Below are 24,072 nucleotides of genomic sequence, written 5' to 3'. Positions count from 1 at the left end.
AGAATAAAAAAATAATTGGATCGGACCGAATGGACCGACCAAACGGGACTAGACCGAATGCGGACCAGACCGAATGGACCGACTAGATGTTCATTCTGGGAAAAATGATGGACCGAATTAGACCGAACTAAACCCAATCGGACCAAACCTTTTTCACCCTTATGAAGGAACTTCCCAGTTATCCCAAATTTCTTTTGTTGTCTTGCAAGTCATTATTCTATTGGACTCATTCTTGTTGAGAGCATTATATAACAGATTTATAGCGGTTGAATTCAACGTTAGAATTCTTTCATCTTCACAATCCAACTCTTCTTCTTCCATTTTGACATTTACTCATTCAACAACTTTTGTTGGGATATAAGATCCGTTTACAACGCATTTTCAAACTTCTCGACCTTGAGTCTGAAAAAAAATTCTCATTCTATCTTTCCAGAATGTGAATTGTCTACTCAAAATAGTAGAAGCTAACTGCTAGATTGGCCTCTAACAAATGTAGCTACAATATTAGCCATAAGATCTTAACTTAAAAGTTAGTTAATTTTACAAAAGGGCTATTACTCTGATATCGATTGTTACTCAGACGACTAACATAATATGGGCGAATTGAGTTGTATTTAAAAATTAACAATTATAAATCAAGTACACAATATAAAATATGAAGCAGCAATAAATATAAAAAGTAAGGGTAAGAAAAAAATAAACTAAGTATTTTAACGAGGTTCAGTCTCACTGTCTACGTCTTCATCTTAAGTTACTCCTTGAGAATTTCAAAATTCACTATTTAGCCTCTTTCAGTTGAAGATAAAACATATTACAGCTTTGAACAACATCATTACAAAGAATCCATGTAGAACATCCTCTACATTTACAATCACCTTATTTTTGGTAATTCAACTATTTTCTGTGTAGAACACATTCTCCACGCACAAGGGTTATACATACTTTTTTATTGATACAAGAGCTGATAGTTGGTAGGTTATCAAAAAACACTTCTCAATGAGTGAAATAAGAACAATACTGCACAAACTATATCTATTTAAAAATGAACATGACTTAAAGCTCAATACTTAGAGAAAAAAGATTGAAAGTTTTGAATGAATGTTGTAAACTTGCAATTGTTATATGTATGCTCTTGTTGTGAATTTGAAGGTCTCAATTGAGCTATTTATAGACATATGATACTTCATTTTTAAATTTAAAAAGATTCATATATCAAAAAGGAGCACCGCTTACTTTTCAAAATTTTCAAATAAAAATTCATTCTTTTTGCATTTGTTAAAGATAACATCATTCACTTTTTAAAATTTTCAAATTTAATATTTTATTTTTCACATATGACAAAATGAGCATTATTTACTTTTTAAAATTTTTAAACAAAATTATCTACCTTTTGCATATGTCAAAAAGAGCATTAATCAATTTTTAACATTTTTTAAAACATGCACATGCACATGTGAAATATGATAATTAATCATTTTTCAAATTTTTAAAATTTAAACTTTTAATCATGTCATGCATATTTAAAAGATAACAATCAATTATCTTTTAAAAACTCAAAATTCAAACTTTTAATTTTCAAATAAATCATATCCATGAAAAATACAATTTGATGCTTTATGAGAAAAGATTCTTTTTTAGCCTTGATTCAATTTCAAATTTTTCAAGAGATTTACAAAATTATTTTAAAAGCTTTATTAGTAACCTTGAACCAAGTTTCATATAATTATATATCTACCTATGGATTTTGATGATAACAAATGAATTCAAGTATAGATGAGTCTTAAACTCAAAGTGTCTACACAAAGAGCCAAACACATCAACAAATGAAGCATGAGCTAGAAAATGAACAAACTCACAAATCAAGCTCTTCTTAGAGTGTGTGTATATATATACAAGTTTGAGCATCTCATTATCTTACACCCGAATCGATAGAAAAATACAAAAATGTTCTTGGGTTTCCATGGCATGCACACACACATCATGAGGAGCATTTAAATCTTCGAACTCTGCCTATCCCACTACCTGATCATCCATCCACTCATGCGAACCCCATTCACTAATTCCATTCGATCGATCTGTCGTCTACTCATCTTCTAAAGCTTGGAATCTGTCATTTCACACATGTTTGGTTGTTTCTGACCTCTCTCTCTCTCTCTCTCTCTCTTTGGAAAGCATAATATGAAATAATTCCAGAGTTGAACATTAATAACGTGAATGGATCCCATTTGGCTGGCATGTTTCTTTTTTTTGTTTTGTTGTGTTTTTGTTTTCTGATGGAATCCTTATCCAATCAAGTAATTCGATCTGTTGCGATAACTAGAAGGCCCACAGTCTTTGACTCTTCGATCATGACCTGCCGGTAGGTGGTTTTCCGGTGCATCATCTCCAGCTTAATTTTAATGATTACTGTGTTTAGTAAGGGTCATAAACCTCATTATCATCCCAACTGCCCAACCCCCAACAATGTGATGGATTTCTAGTGCTAACAACCTCCTTCCCCGTGAAGACTAGTGAAATGTCATTATCTTAGATTGGACAGCCTTGCTTCCTGGATTTATATCATGAACAGAATATAAAAAAGAGTAGAATTGAAGAAAGACCAGAATGAATATCAATATGAATATCAACAGCTAGCTTAGCTAACATCATGTTGGGTTGTCGAGTAGCACTGATATGGGGAAAAAAATTGGATTCTAACATTCAGAAGGCCGGCTGGGGCATCGAAGATCCAAAGGGAAGCAAAAGGCACAAGAAGAAATTAGCAGAAAAGTTTGGTGCATGGGGTGGATAAGTACTATTGGTTAAAATAAAGGAATTAGAAATTGGGTGGTAGATTGATAAGATGAAATAAAAGGGGACAAAGACGAGATTACTCAATTCTAATTACTTCTTATTAGGAGCTTTGATCATTAGGCTGTTGTTGTCCTTCCCAAAAGTACAAATACAATGATGGCATCCAGAAATTAAAAAAGAAAAATAAATATAGGGGAGAAAATAGGAGTTAGTTTGGCGGATAATCTTAAGCTAGGAGACTACCAAATGACATCTACTACTACAATCACGAGGAGTGAAGGCCGTCCTACTAAAGATGAGTGTACTGAAAAATTGAGGTGATTGAAGGAGAAATCTAGCTAGCCCTCTCTCGGAGCACATAGGCGCTAAGGAAAACTCTAGGCATGCAAACCCATCTAGAGGAGATTAATTACAAGGAGTAGAAAAATAGTTTAATTTAATTGGGCGACATGTGAAATCTATGCACACTCGTGGTGGCTGGTGCGCTGTTCACACGAAGGTCACGAGTGCATGCATGGAAGCATAGAAACGGACAGAAGGTTGGACGAGTTAGACAAAAATGTGACCTTCCTTTTTATTGACTAGATAAACAAAACTAATAAACTGAAAATAAACACATCGAGGTTAAAAAATTTGGCTAGAAAGAGGGAATAAATCTGTTGGCCGTGGGGGAAGGGTCGCTTTCATCTGAGAGAGAGAGAGAGAGAGAGAAAAGAAAAGAAAAAAGAGTTGCGGGGAGAATCTTACTTTGTTTTATATTCAGGTTCTTATGCTTCTTAATTTCTAGTATTTGTTATTTAAACATTAAAGTGGGATGAGATAAGACCAATTGAGTATCCAAACAGGGCTTTATTCGTGAAAGTGGTTAGTTTTCTAATGCTATGTAAGGACATGTAAGTATTGCTAGAAGTTTTTTTTTTTTTTTTTCCTTCAAGCAAACACTAATTTGAGTCTAATTTGTCTTCACAAATCTTGGTGAGGTTAAGGTTACGTTTAAATGTTGAGGTGATCTCTAATAATTTGTGAATAGTAATAAAAAAATATGAATAATAATAAATAAATAATAAATAATTTATTAATAATAATAAATAGTAATTAAATAGTCTGATTTCACTAACCAAACACATCATAAGAGGGAAGCCGCCTTTAAGTATTAGTTTTGATAAAAAATGATAGTGTAGTCACGGTGAGTTGTGTCATGCCACACTTTACTATTTTGGACTAAACACACTTCCACCCTATTCCATTTGCTTTTGCGTACGTTGCAGAAAACGATAATATAGGAGGACAGCATAAAATACTATGCTAAGGAGACTTAAGAGCGCCTCTGATTATATATATCTGGAATATATGAAACTGTTGATTACATTGTGGCGTGCAAGTTTCGTGTGCAAGTCATGCATGTGATTTTCACTTGCTGGCTAGATTGCCCAAAAGCCTCACACCCTAATATTTTGGTAGCACTCACGGGTGAAACCGAAGGGTCGACTCTTGGGAAATTGTGCGCATGGTATGTGAGTTGAAAGACTAGATTGAGCCATTTTTCAGCTAAAGACAAAAAAAAATCTTCAAAAACGGAATAAAAATTATATGAACACGACGAAGGTGAAAGGAAAAGGGAGGGAGCAACCGAGTTTAAAAGAGAGGATTTGGGCATTGGATGATTTTCTACGTAATTCCTATATATATATTGATATCACCATCTTTACAAAATCTCATAACAACTAATATCTGAAAGTTTCAATCAACGTATCGGAAAACCTTCGATCCAATATGTAACCTAAAATTCATGTAAAAATAAATAATAAAATTTAACACTTTTTATAAGTTTAACTTTTTTGAACAAATTGTCATTTCACATAGTATCAAAGTAGAAGTTTTGAATTTAAACTCTGGCTCTCTACACTCTATTTTATTTAATTAAATATTTCACTTATTGAGTCTACTCATTGAAGGGAAATCTAACACACAAGTGAGGAGGAGTGTTAAGATATATAATTAAGTGTCGATCAAACTTCCGTTCAATAGATGGCCCAACATGTAGAATATTTAATTAAATAAGATAAAGTATATGAAGATTCATTGTTCGAACTCAGGACTTCTGCTTTGATATCGTGTTAAATTATCACTTATCTAAAAAATATAAATTTAAAAAAAAAATGTATATTTTATTATATATTTTATATCGGATAGATATGAGATATTTCAAACATTCGAAAGAAAGCAGGCAAGCAAGCATTCGGCGAAAAAATGCCAAAGCTAGGAAGCCGTTATTTAAGGGCATACTTTCAAAAGCAGATTTATGAAAAGGAGTACGTAATGTGCACTAATGTTAAGCACATCCTACCTCTTTGCAACTAGCAATTTAGCACCAATCCAAATAAAAAGAGAAGTTGTATGGAACATTACTCCAACTAAGATAACGGTGCCTTTTATAAGAAGGGGGTCCCGACTCCCTTTTATGGGCAATAAGGGTTCGACCACACGCAAATCCATAACCCCTCACTCATCGCTTTGCTTGGAAAATGTTAGGTGGTCTTCTCAAGTTGTTCTTACTGTATTTTAGTTTCGATTGAGTATTTTAAAAAATTAGTATTAATATGTTTGTTTATTTTTTACATTAAGAAAAAATTAAAATAGACAAGAGGGATGGGGTTGAGTAGTAGTATCCTTATATCATACGATCTTTAATGATTTGTGAATAGAAATAAAAAATTATTAAATAATAATAAAATTAAAAAATAATAAATAATTTATAAATAATAATAATATAGACTGAGTTCTATCCACACACACCATAAGAGAGAAGCTGCCTTAAGTATTAGTTTTGATAAGAGTCCAAAAAATGATAGTGTTGTCACGGGGAGTTGTATCATGCCACACTTCACAATTTTGGACTAAACACGCTTCCACTTTATTCCATTTGCCTTTTCGTTGCAGAAAACGATAATCTAGGAGGATAGTATAAAATACTGTGCTAAGGATAACATCTCAAATGTACACTCAATTTTATATATATATTTTTTGTATATTTTATTGATATAATTGATTATATATTAAAATAAAATTATATAGAGAATATGTAAAAGTGACTATATATTACATTAGTCTGTTTGAAATATATGAAACTGATGATTATATTGTGGTGTGTAAGTTTCATGTGCAATTTTGGTGGCACTCACGGGTGAAACCGAAGGGTTGTCGATTGGGAAATTGCATGGTATGTGAGTCAAAAGACTAGATTCAGCCATTTTTTAGCTAAAGACAAAAAATCTCTTAAAACGGAGGACAAGTTATGAGTTTTATTACGTATAAGTAAAGTTACGTATTAATTTATATATTAATATTGATTTTTTTATATTTAAAATTTAAATTAGTATTGTTTTCAATAAATTTACTTTTTAACTAATCATATTAAATTAATGTAATTGTATTTATAATTAAAATTTTTCAAATTTTATAAACACGACAAAGGAGGAAAAGGAAAAGAGAGGGAACAACCGAATTTCAAAGAGAAGATTTGGGCATTGGATGATTTTCTACGTAAATCCTATCTATTGATATCACGGCCATCCTCACAAAATTTCATAAAACCTAATATCTAAAAGTTTCCTTAAACATATCGGAAAACCTTCTATCCAAAATGTAACCTAAAACTCATCTAAAATAAATAATAAACTCTATATATCTTTCTATAAATTTAAATTTTTTGGATAAGTGATGATTTTACAAAATATCAAAATAGAAGTCATGAGATCGAATCCTAACTCTCTACACTCTATCTTATTTGATTAAATATTTCACTTGTTGAGTCTACTCATTGAGGAGAAGTCTGGCCCACAAGTGAAGGTGGGTGTTGGTCAGTATGATTGTAAATGAACCAGTCTGTTTGATAGCTCACTCGGTACTCCCTCAGTTAAATTCGAATTGAACTCGACTCGTGAAGGAAAAAAAAAAAAAAACTCTTCGTGAAAGCAAATACCTGCTTGATTTTTAAATGATACATACCCGACAAAACTTGACTCAACTTGGCTAAGATTCGTTAAGGCCCGCTTGTTTATATTCGAGTCGACTCGTTAGTTCAATTCGATTATAATTTATATAATAATTATTCGATAAAATTTAATAATTTCATATACATACGTGGAAACCATCTATAAAATAGATATATACTATCATATTAAATGTATGTATTAATAATATATGTAAGCATATAATATATTGTTATTTTCGATAAATACTAACTAGTTAGATATTAATTATTTATAATTTTTTTAAAATTTTATAATTTAATAGAGATTCTACTTATTAGTTGTATAAATTCAATATTAGAACTTTTTTTAATTTATTAATTATTAAATCTTATTCAAAAAATTAAAAAATAAACAATTCAAGCTTGACTCGAACTTATTTGTGAGACGAGTTCAAACTCGAGTATTTTGAGTTAAACCGAGCTCAGCAAGTCAAAAACTGGCTTGGCTTAGCTCGACTACAGTCATATTGGTCAGACTCCCCATCAATAAATGGCCTAACAAGTAGAATATTTAATTAAATGAGATAAAATATAGAGTCAAGATTCGAATTCAAGATTACTATTTTGATATAATGTTAAATTATCGCTTATCTTAAAATTTTAAAGTTATAAAAGAAAAGTAAATTTTATTATATATTTTATATCATTTACGAGATATTTCAAAGATTCGAAAGAAAACAGGCAAGCAAGCATTTGGCGAAAAAATGCCAAAGGAAGCCGTTATTTATATTTTATGGGCATATTTACAAAAGCAGCTTTATGAAAAGGAGTACATAATGTGCACTAATGTTAAGCACATCCTACCTCTTTGCAACTAGCAATTTAGCACCAATCCAAATAAAAAGAGAAGTTGTATGGAACATTACTCCAACTAAGATAACGGTGCCTTTTATAGGGGGGTCCTTTTTATGGGCATTAAGGGTACGACCACACGCAAATCCATAACCCCTCCCTCATCGCTTTGCTTGGAAAATGTTAAGTGGCCTTCTCAAGTTGTTCTTACTGTATTTTAATTTTTATTAAGTATTTTAAAAAATTACTATTAATATTTTATTTTTTATTTCAAAAATTACTATTAAGTATTTTTATTTTTTACATTAAAAAAATTAAAATAGACTAGAGGTCAACTTGAGGGGGTTGAGTAGTAGTATCCTTATATCATACATACATACACATACATAAATAATATGTATATATGTATGTATACTCACATCTACCAGTAGGTCCAGTATAGCCTACAGGCCTATCCATTCACACCTCATGACATACAGCTAGTTGAGGAGCCTGACATGGACAATCAAGGTAGAGAGACAGTTGTACATAAAGTCGTAGCTGAACCTAAGTCGTTGTATTCTAGGCTTGCCAAAGCAACACGCATCCATGATATAAACTACCCAAAAAGAAAAAAATGGTTGATTCTCACATCAACAACTAACAAAAATTATTGGTATTTATCATCAGTACATACCAAAACCCTACCTATTGGTAATAATATCGATCCAAAAATCTGAAAATGGAAAGTGCATTTAACAGACAAACTTTCTACTGCAAATTACGGGCACATTCCCAAGGAAAACTAGCAAAACAAGTGGCTCGCATCCCTTCATCTCTTGCTCCATTGCCCAACATCAGAGTATGTGCCGAATACAAAAAGCTAATACTCCCAGTACCCATACAAAGGGTGAAGCCTTTTTTTATGCCAGTAGGCCATCTTTTGCAATACGAATCACTTTAAAAAACAATGCATTTGTTTAGATTTTAAGAAGGGATAAATTGTTTAATATTATTATTATTTTAAAATTTTTTAAATTATATTATTTATTATATTTTATTAAAATTTAAAAAAATTATAAGTATGAGATAAAATGAAATACTTTCTGTTATTATAACGAAGACAATATCAGTCTATATATTTACCAAACTCTAGCAATTGGAACGTAGAATTTTGATTATCATAGTACCTAACCCAACATTAGGAATAGGTTTAAGTCCGATGATGTTACCTTAATCAATCATGTATTTTATGATAATTATCCAACGTCGTATGAATATTGGATCTTGATCCAACGCCGTTTATGATTACGTTTTTAGTATGCTATATATAGTACTTTAGTTTTGTAGGAGTAAGTTGTACGCATGGTTTCCACTGTTGGAGACCCTTTATTCTAGAGAATTTAATAAGTAAAGGCCTGAAATATTGTCGCCCATAAAGACAATATGGTGCCCACGAACCAAAATGGGTACGTAGTTGCTTTTAACTTGGATCAAATTAAAGCTGCTGGCTGCGATCGGTTGATTTTGAGAAGTAATGCTTTTGTATCCTTTCGGTAATGCAATCATGTCATGACTTGGATTAATTTTAAAGATCGGTTTTCTGACCCTTCTGCAAGTCTCGACTGATCTTCCAAGCGAAGCTACTCCAAACTTGCACTACTATTTCTGACATTTTATTGACACCAAAAAAATAAAAAAATGGGGGCATGCAATTTGGTGGTTTTTATTATTAGTTTTCCCATTACATTTTTTATGCAATCAAATCTCTCCAGATTTTTTTTTTTAAATTGAAAATAAATAAATAATAAAAATTGAAGAGTTTTTCGGAACTCATGCATGGATCGAAGTCAATCAGATGATATATAACTCCACCTGATTAATTATTGGAACTGCAATCTCTTGGAAATAGCGCTCCCAATGCCCAAACTTGAACCTACCAACATCTGCAACCTGTAAACCTGATTATCACCGCCCCGTGAGTGTACTTTTTGACTATCCTCTCTCTCTCTCTCTCTCTCCCTCTCTTTTTTAATTAAAAAGATTATTTTATTACAATACTTAATTCTTACAACTTAAAAATGGCAGGTAAATTTTCACTTCTGAAATGTACTCGACGCCAAACTTTTACATTCCACCCTCCAATGCGCTTTTTCTTTTACAGAGATAAAGAAATATATATACATTTATGTATATATTCATAATGGAGATTCAATCATGAAAGCTGTTATCTTCTTACATCATCACTGCTGTTCCAGCACGAATCCCTCATCTATATATATCGAGCTTTCACGACCTTTAGCATACACCTTCACCCAAAGTTTTTCACTTCTCTTCCCAAAAAATGGCTTCCGCCACCATATCCTTATCGCCATTTGTTATCTTTCTCCTCCTCCTGGTGGGTATTGTTTCTTGGCACAGCTGCGAGGCCCGTGAGCCCTTCGCTTGTGACCCAAAAGATGCAAGGACGACAGGGTTGCCGTTTTGCAGGGATTCTTTGGCAGTAGCAGACAGAGTAAAAGACCTCATTGGAAGATTGACACTGCAGGAGAAGATTCGCCTGCTAGTAAACAATGCCGCAGCCGTGCCACGGCTGGGAATCAAAGGGTATGAGTGGTGGTCCGAGGCTCTTCATGGGGTCTCAAATGTGGGTCCCGGGACTAAGTTTGGTGGGGCCTTCCCTGGGGCCACTAGCTTCCCTCAGGTTATCACCACTGCTGCTTCTTTCAATGCATCTCTGTGGGAGGCAATCGGACGGGTAAGACTTCTCTCTTTTTGTGTTTTTGGTTGAAGAATGAAGACTGTCTATCATCAATTATATCTGATATCATTATGAATGTTAGCAAAGGTAATGCTATGAGTCCTCAATTATTAAGAACCAAAGCGCAGCTTTCGGTTGAACTCTTCTTGTACTTTTGTGTGCACAGAGTGTTGCTTGGAATAGAAAATTTGATTAGTTTCGACAACTTAGAAATTAAGAATATCGGGTTACATTTTTCTAAAGAAAGAAAGAAGAAACATCAAAATGCTTGCATGTTCTGATCAAAGACTATATACCACGTGAGTGTGCAGTGGGAGTTAACTAGCCTGCGTTGTGGCCTGTGGGCATGCAGTTTTTTATTGGGATAATGGATAGTTTATGGGAAGTGGGTGGTTTTGGTTTGATAATGGACAGTTCGTTGAAAGTGTACGTATTATGATAATATTATATTGGCAGTAATAATATTTTTAAGTGTTTTCAATTTTAATTTGAAACTTAAATTTTGAATTCTTAAGTTTTTCTTAGTTTTTGTAATTGACACACAAACATGTATAATTATGTAAGTAAAATTTGTAGTATAGATTGCATTTTTTTATACAAATTACTTAAATATAAGTTGGTGGGGTTAATGTTTCCCTTTTAAGTTGGAATTTACATGCATGCATTTCTAATGCCAAATGAATTTCAAGTGCATTTTTCCTTATAGATGTTGTACATTTCATTCGGTTTCCGGAGGATATCGACTTATATTATGCCCGGTGGGTATTGGAATCATGGGTAGACAGACGTGGGGTCAATAATATATCTTGTGCAAATCGATGTTGATAAATGAGTTTTGCTACATACAAGCACAGTCGCTCACTAATCTGTGTACTAATACTGATTTATTCATACTTAAAATTTAAATTAATACTGTTTTTAATAAAATCTACTTTTTGACCAATCACATTATATTAGTGCACAGATTAGTACACAATTATGCTTGTAACTATATTTTTTCTTGATAAATTCCAAAAGGCAGACAGAATCACAGACATATCAAAGAATATAACTCACCGGAATGTTTTTCTACATAAAACACACTCATCCATCGAAAAAATAAAGAACTTTCTTTTGAAAAGGATAATAATAATGGGCAACACAAAAAATTATTGGTACTAATTGATGAGAGTCGAGATGATCATATAACTTATTTGCTTCATATTTATAACATAATGATAGAATTATTCTAATTATTATTCATGTTTTTATCTCAATAATCCAAGCTTTTGCTTTAGCTAATTGGCCATTAATTAAGATTTGAAAGAAGGAAGAAGTAACAGTACACTAGTACTCAAATTAAAGCTGTGTACTTTCTTTTTTATCATTTTTGCGTTTTAATCAAGAAGTAGGTGGCAGCTGCAGGTTTCAACCAGACTCATAATTGCTTGAATGCTCTCGTCAACTTGCCCCCGCCATTATTGCAGAAGTTGGGCTTCGCGGGCAAGTTGATCTGGGGGTTACAGCCGAGCTACGAAACTGGATCTAACGTGTGTCGGTGGTGGTGCAGGTTGTGTCAGACGAAGCCCGAGCGATGTACAATGGGGGTGCGGCCGGACTCACGTACTGGAGTCCAAACGTGAACATTTTCAGAGACCCGAGGTGGGGACGTGGGCAGGAGACTCCCGGCGAGGACCCCGTGGTGGCCGGAAGGTACGCGGCCAGCTACGTCCGTGGCTTGCAGGGGAACGCCGGCCACCGGTTGAAGGTTGCGGCTTGTTGCAAGCACTTCACGGCTTATGACCTCGATAATTGGAATGGGGTCGATCGCTTTCACTTTAATGCTAAGGTAAAATAATAAATTCTCAATCTCAATCTCAGTGCTAGGTTCGGTTTTCAGAGAAGTAATGAAATTACGGTGCTGTAGGATATTTAAATGCTTGTGGAAAAGATGATTTGGTAGATGTCTGATATGATCATCTTTATGAATTTAGAGACATTGTGTGTTCAGTCAGGAAACTCACAGTCTGTGTTGGTGGCCCACACGTTGAAATTCAAGGCATTACGAGAATCACTTGAATTTCACTTAAAATGTCACGTGAAGCAGACATCCTCTCTGTTATTAACTTATTAGCATCCTTGATCTAATCTCAGTGCTTATTTAGATAAGAAGATGAGAATGGATAGTTCTAAATGAAATTTAAAAGTTAAAAGAAAATATTATTTTTTTAATATTATTATTTTTTAAAAATTTAAAATAATTTAATTTAATTTAATTTAAAAATATTGAATTATTTATTATATTTTATCTAAAAATTTAAAGAAATTATAATTGATGAGATGAAATCGTTTCTTAATCAATTCCCTTAACATGCATCAAACAAGCCAAATCCTTAAAGTTCCATTGAAACATGCCTCATACATCAAACAACTCGTGTTTGTGTGTTTTCTCTTACAGTTGCTGACATTTTGCCGCCCAACCCAAACTAAAGTAATGAAACCCATAATGTATTAACAGCTCACTTGTATGAGTGGCATCTGATGGCGGGGGACTCACAATTGTACGCAGGTTAGCAAACAGGACATTGAGGATACATTCGATGTGCCATTCAAAATGTGCGTGAAAGAAGGTAAGGTGGCCAGTGTCATGTGCTCCTACAATCAGGTCAATGGTGTCCCCACCTGCGCTGACCCCAATCTCCTACGCAAAACAATTCGCGGCGTTTGGCATCTTGATGGGTATGCTTAGTTGCTTTCTGCATCGTTAATCACCACACGATTGGATGACTTCAACAACTACTCATGGTCAACTCTTTTTACGCTTTGATGCTATCTAATGTCTATCTTGTTTAATTGGGTGGACCCCGTAGGTATATTGTCTCGGATTGTGATTCGGTGGGGGTTTATTATGATACACAACATTACACGTCAACACCAGAGGAAGCGGCTGCTGATGCGATTAAAGCAGGTTGGATTAAGCACCATTTTCGTCCTATATATATATATATAAATGTTCCTAAATTTCAAGGTCTTGTTTTTACCAAACATACGATTGCATGGAATTAAAACATAGATGTTTAAAATTATTTTGTGGGAAGTACTATTCAAAATGCAGACAACATATGAAGGTCATTCATCATGTAGGGACCCATATATATAAGGACAACTATATGGGATCCTCATGATTCACATGCACATTTGATCCTGGCAAGTTGGATGGATGGAACCTTCATTGCGAAGTTACTTGTTTTACAATTTGCTTCCTAGTTTTCTTTTTCAGAGTCATAAAAGTATTCAACAACTATGGCAATGAAATCTTCCAATTTCAAATAAAATGTACCGTATTGATTTAAGTTAAGATATTGGATATTCTTTTTGACATAATGCCAAATGATAAAAATATCTTATATTTTACTCTAATAAATGAATAGCATAAAATGGAGAGATTCTTAAAAATTAATACACGTAAATTTGGTTATGTTCAGGTTTGGATTTGGACTGCGGGCCTTTCCTGGCTTTGCACACAGAGGCGGCACTGAAAAGAGGCCTATTGAAGGAGATTGATGTCAACGGCGCTTTGGCAAACACACTCAATGTCCAAATGAGGTTGGGCATGTTTGATGGGGAACCCTCCAAGCAGCCATTTGGGAACCTTGGCCCCAAAGATGTGTGCACTCCGGCTCACCAAGAGCTCGCGCTTGAAGCCGCCAGGCAAGGCATTGTTCTTCTCAAGAACCGTGGACCTTCGCTGCCTCTGTCTCCTCGTCGCCACCGTACTATTGCTGTCATCGGGCCTAATTCGAATGTCACAGATACCATGATTGGCAACTACGCTGGTAAACCTTTATTCCTCCTCTAAGACCCATTAAAAAAAAAACCCCATTTGTATGATGAAATGAATCTATTTTTATGCTTGGAACGCAAGGTGTTGCATGTGGATACATCACTCCGATGCAAGGAATTGGGAGATATGCAAGAACGATTCACCAACAGGGTTGCACTAACGTCGCCTGCACCGATGACAAGCTCTTCAGTGCGGCTGTCGGTGCTGCCCGTAACGCCGATGCAACAGTTTTAGTGGTAGGGCTTGACCAAAGTATCGAGGCAGAATTCAGGGACAGGACTGGGCTCCTTTTACCAGGGCGCCAACAAGATCTTGTGTCCAAGGTAGCCGCAGCTTCAAGGGGTCCAACCATATTGGTCTTGATGTCAGGTGGGCCTATTGATGTGTCTTTTGCTCAAAATGATCCACGCATTGGCGGCATCTTATGGGCCGGTTACCCTGGCCAAGCTGGTGGAGCTGCCATTGCTGATGTCTTGTTCGGAACATTTAATCCAGGTTTGCTTTCTTTTTTCTTGACAGTAGTTATTATTATGAGAATTAATACAAATTTTCCCAAATATGAATAACTTTTTCGGTGCCTTTCAGAGGGCAAGTTGCCTATGACATGGTACCCACAAGACTACCTTTCAAATTTGCCCATGACATCCATGGATATGAGGTCAAGCCGATCAAGAGGCTATCCCGGAAGAACCTACAGATTTTACAAAGGTCCAGTGGTGTACCCATTTGGGCACGGTTTGAGTTACACAAAATTTGTGCACACCGTAGCTAGTGCTCCCACCATGGTGGCTATCCCTCTTGCCGGCCGCCATGCTCATGGCAACACTACCATCTCAGGCAAGGCAATCAGGGTGACACATGCTAAGTGTGGCAGGATCTCTCTCGGGGTTGATCTAGACGTGAAAAATGTAGGGTCCAAGGATGGTTCTCACACATTGCTTGTATTTTCCAAACCACCTGCTGGGCACTGGGCTCCACACAAACAACTGGTGGCTTTTGAAAAAGTTCATGTACCGGTAAAGGCTCAGCGGCGAGTCCGAATTGACATCCATGTGTGCAAGTTCCTTAGTGTGGTGGATAGATCTGGAATTCGAAGAATTCCAATGGGTGAACATAGTCTTCATATAGGGGATACCAAACACTCTATATCCCTTCAAGCAGCAACACTTGGAGTGATCAAATCATAGATTTCTTGGCGGAAAGACGGGTTTGCCGGTATGCCCATTTTGCCATGATAATGTAATAAGGGATACCATGGATACAGCATACTACTCAAAATTCACAAACAAGAGCGCAAGCTGAAAGATTGTTGCCAAGTCTTTTTTTTTTCTTGTTTAACATCTAATTTGAACTTAAGTGAATAAATCATAATTGGGTTTAGGAATTGATTGACAAAGGAATTCTACCTGTGTGGCTATGGATTGGAGTTGTATTCGTGTGAGATTTTGAACTTTCCATTAAAACAGATGTTCATGATGTAAAACGATTCAGTGAGGAGTGAGCTATATATGTAAATTCCAACGATTTAGCTTAAATTCCTTCCAGTTTGCTTCACTTTCATATCATTCAAGGTGTCTTGATTTCCCATCCCCATGCAAGATCGTCAAACCATGTATATCAATTGTTATGCAATTTAAAGCTCCACATGTATATCAGTTATTTGCGCGCAAGGCCTTTTTCCATTTCATAGCATTTGTTGAAAAACCCCCCAAGTGTGAAAATGTCATTTGAATATGCAGCCAACCAAGCCACCTACCAAAAGTTTCTAGCAGCAAATATTGACCAATATTTGTGCACCGAAAGAAAGCTGTATCTTGGTCAAGAAACGTGGAAATTTTGTTCCCTATGGCTTCTCCTATAAAAGGAGATCATTTCCTAAAGATAAGTCATCCTCACTGCGGTGAGAGATCAAGGCAGGGTTGTGGGCAAAATTTAGGTTATGGGTAAACCCAGAACAAAGGTCATTTGAGAGATAGAAAGCTTGTTTATGAATGTTTTTAATTTTGTACAAACATATTGAAAATACTGAGATTTCGCTTCAGTGGACGTAGGCAAGTTACCAAACCATTTAAATATTGTCTCTCTATTATCTTGTGTATTTTTTTAACAGACCAGAGGCGCAACAACATTCATTGCATCAACTAGTCTCAACCACAATTACCATTCAAAAGAATCTATCGTTCTTAATCAGAATCCAACTTTTAGTGTGAACTTGGATGGACAGATCTCTTGAAGGCTTTCCTTGGGGGACTAGAGCGGACTTTGCGCCCAGACTCTTGAGTTAGAGACAGCAGGCCAAACTGAGCCAAGACCCAAACCATTCCTACATGACTTCTGCTTCTTATGGACTAAAAAACTTCTATGGAATGAAACAATTATTAATCATATTCCTCTCATGCCAATATGGTTTTTCAAATCATCCTGATTGTGGGTCGGTCCCTCTCAATCTCAAAATTTTTATGTTTTCTAGGAATTCCACATGTCCTTTGAGAGGCATGAAATTAACCTCATCATGCAGAGACACAAGATCGACTGGATGAATGCCTTTTTGTCAAAAGGTGCCAATGATAACATTGGCCCTTCTGTCAAACGCATTATAGGGCCTACTGATCAAGGGACCAGTTGGCTTATCCACTGCATATGGGCTGCAAATTAGCCACAGAAACTTTCTTATCTTGCCCGCTAGCTAGCTATCTCCATACTTTCTAACTTAATTCTCAATCCCTTAATGGTTATGGTCCCCAAAATGGCAAAACACAACCCATTTACAATAATGCAATTTAAGTTTATTGCAGATGTTAAACCAAACTGCAAGAAAGGTTGATTTTGCAGCTTTGGACCCCTATTCAAGTCTTGCCCATAATTTTGCCCCGTGACTATTTGAGTCACTACTGGGTCATCATCATTATATTAGGCGGGAAAGCTGTGGGAAGTAATTTATGGAGTATAAGGTCCAGACTCTGTCCAGTATATACAATTTTCTTCATGGAAAAACTAAAGATGGTTTTAGATTTCCAAAATGGGAAACTATGACCGGAATAGGAAAGGGCCAAGTACCACGGCCATAGCAAATTATTGGCCAACCCTGCACATATATAATTATATTCGTGCCATGCATGTGCATCATACTCATGACTGAAGCTGGCTGGCATGCACGCCAAGGCCAAGACAAGAAAATTATAGAGCAGCAGTATGGCACTCATGATTTGGAAATATGTGAACAAGAAGAATTGATATGAACTCTGTGAAAATCGAACCCCAATGATCATAAAATTTCAGAACTCCAAGCATCGTGATGATCTTATTAAACATAAGTTCGTTCACTTTGCTTACCTATGGCTTGGGTCATGCTACACTTCATTTTATTCTTCTTGTGTACGTAGTCATAATCTAGGTTTTTGAAGAATCTCCTTGAAAATACTATACCTTGGAAATTATTGTGAAAGTGTTAAGAATATAACACAAATAAATTAAATATATATCTTCTCAACAATTTAAACTTTTGAGATAAATAATAATTGCATATAATATCAAAGCAGAGATCTTGAGGTCGAAACTTAACTCTACAATCTACCCACATTTAATTATATATTCTACATGTTAGGCTCATCACCCGTTGAATGGGAGTCTGGCCAGTGTTAATAATATAATACAAATCTTTCTATAAACAAGTACATATATATGTGTGTGTGGAAATCTTAAAGAGTAAAAAGGAAGAATAAAAAGCTCGTTTCTATAATATATCCGTTGTTCCTGATTTGAACACAGTATACATTTACTATATAACTTACAAATTACTATACATTAAGCACCTAATATTATCCTAGAAAAGAGAATCTTGATCAAGTAGGTCTTAATCAAATCTGCATTAACGATCGAAAGCATTAGCGTTTTGACTTAGTGGTAATGAGTAGCCAGCCATCATGTGATATCTAATCCGTGCATGACATGATCAAATTCTTTTAGCCCAGAAAAATATATAAGAGAATGTCAAATCCTCTATTTCCTATTAATTACTATTTCACCATGCACTAAAAGAAATAGACAACAAAAATGGAACAAATATTGCTATAAGAGGTGGTCGTGGGTGGTATTTTTATGGCACGTTCGGGTAGATGCCACGTGCATCAAGTGGCTATATATATATATATATATATAATCCTTGCAAATCTGTCATTACTAAAGAAAAAATAAAATTTTATCTTGTCGATCTAGATGTTTGAAGTTATCTTCTTCTTCAAGTTTAATTATGAATTATATGAATTTTTCATTTTTATAAGTACCTTTAAGTAATTTGATCATCATGATCTTGATGATCAACTTAAAAAAGTCTTCATTAATTTTCCTGTTTCTTTTATCCCTAAACAAAAGGAAAACACAGTGCGTAGAGCAAAGAATTGATACTTTTTGTTTGGAACTTACTTAAAACTTTAGCAAAGGCTGTTTCAGTACGTACAGAGGGAGTGGGCTCCAGAAAATGTCCAAAAGAAAAAATAAAAATTCCCTCTCTCAACCCTCCGGCGTGAATGGCTTTGCTCAAAAGCTTCCATAACCACTTTCTATATACCTTGTTCCCCAATCATTGCAAGAGCGTGTGCCTGTTTTACCTTTGGAGCAATAATACTTTTACCTTTAATCAGGGATATATAGTTCTATTTTGGAGGCCGATCGATCAACTAGCGATGTAAAAAAAACCCTTTGAATTTTTATTACAAACTATTTCTTTGTCATGTCAACTGTGATCAGAGTGTATGCACAAAAAATAAAAATTAAAAAAAAAAAAACGCACAGAGACACTGTTTGCGTGCATAGAATTCTCAATGGCTCTAAAATTACAGTTGACTCGGCATATGAATTTATCAATAAAATTATAATATTGTCGTCTTCTTTTAATTTTAAAAAAAAAAATTAAGATATTTTGATTGGATCCATTGACATGCATCCATGTCAATTTCTAAAATCAAATTGACAATAGAATATCGATCTGGCGATCATGATCAGCAACGGCGAGCATAATGACCATGCAACTTGCCCGCCCCATGATGGGGTTGACCCAATTTTAATTTCTGATCAACGACGTTGCTAGCTGAGGTAGTCGATCAGGAAAAGATAAGTACAGGCCGACTGGTCGATCGATGCTAGATATCTTCGTTTTTTATTTTTATATATTTTTGTTAATGTTCTATTAACTTAGACACGTTAAATGTCATGTCTTGTAATGAAGAAATTAGCCGGGGGAATATTTGACAGGTAAAACCTTTTTTTAAAATGTCGGGTATCTTATAATAAAGATGTTTTAATTACAAATAACGAAGAACCTTAGCTTAGCTTTTTGAACCATTTGGTCAACTCATAATTAGGTTAGGTAAATTATTCCATAGCATTTAACTTTCCGATCCAATTAATTGGTACTAATATTCGACTTAGAAACAAAAATTAATAAAATAGTAATATTCTGTACGTTCATTTAAAAGAAAAAAGTAGTAATAATAATCATGCATCTAATTTATTTAGCTCCACCCACCCAAAATTCCTATTCTTATTCTTTTGATCTGATTCTCAAAGCTTTTTCTTTTCCATGTGTTTGTATTCATCATAAGTCATCATGATGCATGCTGTTGGGAGAGGCAGATCATCAAGCTGACAGTTTAATGTTTGAGGGCTTTTAATTTATTCAATCTCTTTTATTAATTGCCATGTGGAAGCACTATTATTTCAAATCCCATCACCTTTTTTTTTTGGGGGTCTAAAACAGAAGATTCAAAAAAGAAAATACCAAAGTTTCATTGCATTAATATTAATTAGGTGCATTATTATCAGCAGCTTTTCAGCAAAGAACCATAATTAACAGCTAGCCGTTTAAGCTGGCCGGCCTTGTTGGCCATTTTAAGCTAAAAAGCAAGAATGCTGCATGCATGCATGCACAGCACTAACAAAAGCTGCGCGCACATTGATCGTTGCACATGATGGGTCATGATCCCCACGTGAATTTCGATCCACTAGACACGTGCGCTCCTCAGAGTTTCCCTGAGCATTTTGCAGAGCTTCGGGAAAAAAATGGCATATAAGATCAATTGGAATATATATGAGTTTAATTAAGCAACATGATTGGGTTAAACCAGCATGAATAACAATGCATTCTTATATATATATATATATATATGCCGTCAGAAAGAGATATATGGATCGAGCTTATATTTATCGTGTGTTGTGTTCAAAAAACCTTATCTATCTATGTATATGATTTTTTTGATAAGAGAATCTTTAGGGCTTCACGTCGCGTACTGCCCCCTTGGGTACAAACATGTCCTGAAGAGTGGGAGCGTTTCCCATACACCAAAAACATATAAATAATCATTAATTAGTTTATTAATTTAAAAGAAAATTTTAGAAAACTAATTAAGATTGGAGAGGAGAGAGAGAGAGATATATATACGCATATTGATGCTGATTCCCCAAGTATACATACCAGCTTTAAATAAGGATACTGTTTTAGCTAGCTAGGCAGGCATAAGCAGGCTGCAGCCTGCAGAACCCTGGCTATTTGGTGGGTATCCTATGATATTCTCCAGTACTAGTACTTGATGAAGAGCTTTGAAATTATAATAAATATTTGCTGCGCGCAGGCAGATCATTAGGTTCATTATTAATGGTATACCTAATAACTGCCCCCAATTTATTACTGTCTCTCTTCAATATAATTTGGCCATGTGATTGGCTAGATTTATAGATAGATAAATTTATCAGCTAGCTCATGAAATTTATAGATAGATAAGATTCTGTCCAGATTACTCCTTTTAGAATTTCGCAGCTTTAAATACAAGAGTAGTACCATATATTCTAACCTAATAATTCTACTTATTATCTTTACAAATTATATTTAATTTTTTTTATAACAAATATATAATATATAAATAATAAATAAAACAATTCAATTAATTTAATAAAAATAAAATAAATAATAAAAAATAAATTTTTAATATATAAAATATGTGGTGCGGAATAATAAGTAGTATCTCTTAAAATTGAATAAAATATTGTTATAATAAAAAAATTTTAATATTATTATTATTTTGAAATTTGGAAAAATTGAATTGTTTATCAAATTTTGTATGAAAATTTAAAAAAGTTATAATAATGAGATGGGATGATCGATAGTTTCTCAAATCAAACAATCTCTTAATTAGATTGAAAAAATAAAAATAAAAAAATTCAAGAGTACAATATTAATGCCTCAAGGAAATGACATTGATCTATATTTAAAAAAGACTAATCAATAATATAATTAGAACTTTATCAAAATTATTGTAAAGAATAATAATTTTTCTTTTCGATCTAAATAATGTAAAATCTCATTCACCACATACAACTTCCGACGTATCACTTAATAAGGTATCACAACTATCATCAATACGTACCATGTTATAATATATACGAACTGAGCAAATAAATAGTAGATAAGGAAAATGCTTCAGAAGCAAACTAATGAATTCATCGCATCTATCAGTAATAGATCACGCCAGCGAAAAAAAAAAGAACTCAATAAATAGGACACCAACGCCGCCTAGATTTCTTAATTTCCTCTATGTAATTTATTTTCTTCCCTCTTGTACGTATACAATTATTGGCTGATTAGTTAAATGGGTTTCTTTTTTATTCGCTTTATTTGAAGTCAACTGGCCAATAATTCACACCTGAGCTACGAAATTAAATTTTAAAAAATAAAAAATAAAAACACCCGACTAGCTGTTAGTTCAGTTGCATGCATCAATGTGTTGTCCGCCTTGTGCATGCAACCTAACAGTTGGCAATAATATCAAGGAATGACAACAATGGGAGCTGTGTAGATCCAATATTAGAATATTAATGTGGAAGAAAACCACCAATTATCCAAGCAATGTCTAAAAATAATAATAAATATCGTATCTAGAGCTACAAGCTAGCTGCTTTTGAATTATCATGTAATATGATCGATCATTCCCTAACGTTAACATGTAATTTACTAAATAATAACAATCTATTTTTTTAAGAATTTAAGGTCAGATAACGGTTAAGATCACATGACCTGCATATATATATATATATATATTAATATATATATATATATATATATATGAAAGGCTAACGATTATATAGATATATATATCTAGCTTGTAAGTTTTCTTTATTTATATAACAATAATGACGTTCTTCCTGTTGGATCCATTCTCATGCATGAAACATCAGAAGATACCTACCTGATAAAATGGGCACACCTCCAATGTTATCTCCTCCACCCGTTAAAAAGAAAAAAGAAAAAACAGAGAAAAAGTGATCGTGAGAGAGTGCTTATGATAAGAGAGTGCAAAAGGTCTTAAATGGTAGGGGGTCCTGTTTGATGGAGGGCACAAAAAGGAGAGACTCATCCCCATACAAATGAGACACCTAAGAAATAGTACGCATGAAATGTATGGAGGTTATTAATCATAAGCTAGCTAGCTATATTAAAACAATACAAGTGGATCATCTAGGGCATGCTATAACTGGTTCATGTCATTGATTATTTCTACCTAGAAAATGGGTCGTCTTCTTCAAAATAAGGGCCACAGTTTTTACAACCTGGATTCCTTAATTAGCTGTACAGGCGTTGCAGCCATGTTTCTGGTAGAAGCCAACCCTGGTAGACCCTGGCTTGTCCGTGCATGGGGCCATTCTTCCCACCACGGTCCCAAACCTATGGGAACAAGAATAAACAGAGACATAGGCTCTACGCTAGTATGGAAGAGAGAGAGTCAATGATCACATTCATTTTTCAATAATGGGACTACTCAAACTTTAGGTACTCAGTGCAGGCTGGGGGCCGGGGAAGAAAACATGGTTAACATGGTTTTGTTTGTTTTCAAACTTAAGTCCTGCTCCCTGAAAAAAATGGGCAAAAAATCCATGCATGTTGTCTTCGTTTTGGTGATAAAAATATATATGTGTGTGTGTGTGGAACCAAAGCATTCGTCTTGTCAAAGCACTCAGTGGGTACAAAAGCCTGGTCTGGATTCTCGTTCTTCGGCTCATAACGGCCGGTTGAAGCATTACGTGATGGAAAAAAGAAAAGAAAATAAAAGAAAACCCTCACAAATCTGAGTAGGAAAAAGGTATAATGAGGCAACTATATATTTTGAAATGAATTCGATATATACCTATTACATGTAATAATTCAAACCAAATGATCGTGATAGAATATTATTAGTTAGCAGATAATTAATTGTTTCACGATCGAGATTGTTCTACTCATAATAAGAAAAAATAGTTGAATTAAGATCATGGTGTGGTGCAAACTCCCAAGAACAAATCAATTTGTTTTAGCTTTTTCTTTCTTTTTGTCTTCGTATATATACTTGTTGCATGCATGTAATTGTTTTAGGATTAACGCGCGAACAACAATTATGGGAAGAAAGCCATACCAAGTACGTGGTTAATGAAAATTCTTGTATTAAATTTCGAATAGTGATTGCTTGATTTGTCATCATATGCAACACTTGAATGATCTATCCCTGCATAATGGTACACTGATAAGTCAATTATGACTATATATATCATGTAATAATGTTTTCATCACAAAAGGATGTCATTGTACCAAAAAACTGTTGCTGATCTGGAAATTGGAGTAGTCCCTGTAATGTGGGACCCCCAACATCCAAAAATGACACCGTGGAGACAGGTTAGGGTTACACACGGTGACGTGGCAAGATAGTTTTTTTTTTTTTTGTTGCCCCGGGGGGGGGGGGGGGGGCGGGTTTATACTGTATGAACCAGATTGTAGGAAGGAAGTGTTCCTTTTTATAAAGAGGAAAGGTAGGGTTTTGTGGGGACAGAGGGAAAGGGAAGTTAGAGAGCCTTTAAGACAAACCCATCTGG

The 24,072-nt window shown here is 34.6% G+C and overlaps 1 protein-coding gene across 1 annotated transcript; it reads left to right on the top strand.

Annotated features, from left to right (window-relative positions):
* Positions 1 to 9,815: 9,815 nt before the first annotated feature.
* LOC122316013 (probable beta-D-xylosidase 2) lies at positions 9,816 to 15,644 on the top strand. Its single transcript, XM_043132428.1, has 7 exons — positions 9,816 to 10,355; positions 11,908 to 12,186; positions 12,907 to 13,076; positions 13,208 to 13,305; positions 13,823 to 14,173; positions 14,263 to 14,676; positions 14,767 to 15,644. Exons 1-7 carry the CDS (start codon positions 9,942 to 9,944, stop codon positions 15,366 to 15,368), a joined length of 2,328 nt encoding a protein of 775 aa, XP_042988362.1. The 5' UTR covers positions 9,816 to 9,941; the 3' UTR covers positions 15,369 to 15,644.
* Positions 15,645 to 24,072: the final 8,428 nt, after the last annotated feature.

The sequence above is a fragment of the Carya illinoinensis genome, chromosome 7, assembly GCF_018687715.1.
Source record: "Carya illinoinensis cultivar Pawnee chromosome 7, C.illinoinensisPawnee_v1, whole genome shotgun sequence".
Taxonomy (NCBI): domain Eukaryota; kingdom Viridiplantae; phylum Streptophyta; class Magnoliopsida; order Fagales; family Juglandaceae; genus Carya; species Carya illinoinensis.
The sequence above is the reverse complement of the archived record's forward strand: the minus strand, read 5'-3'. Positions and strand labels throughout refer to the sequence as shown.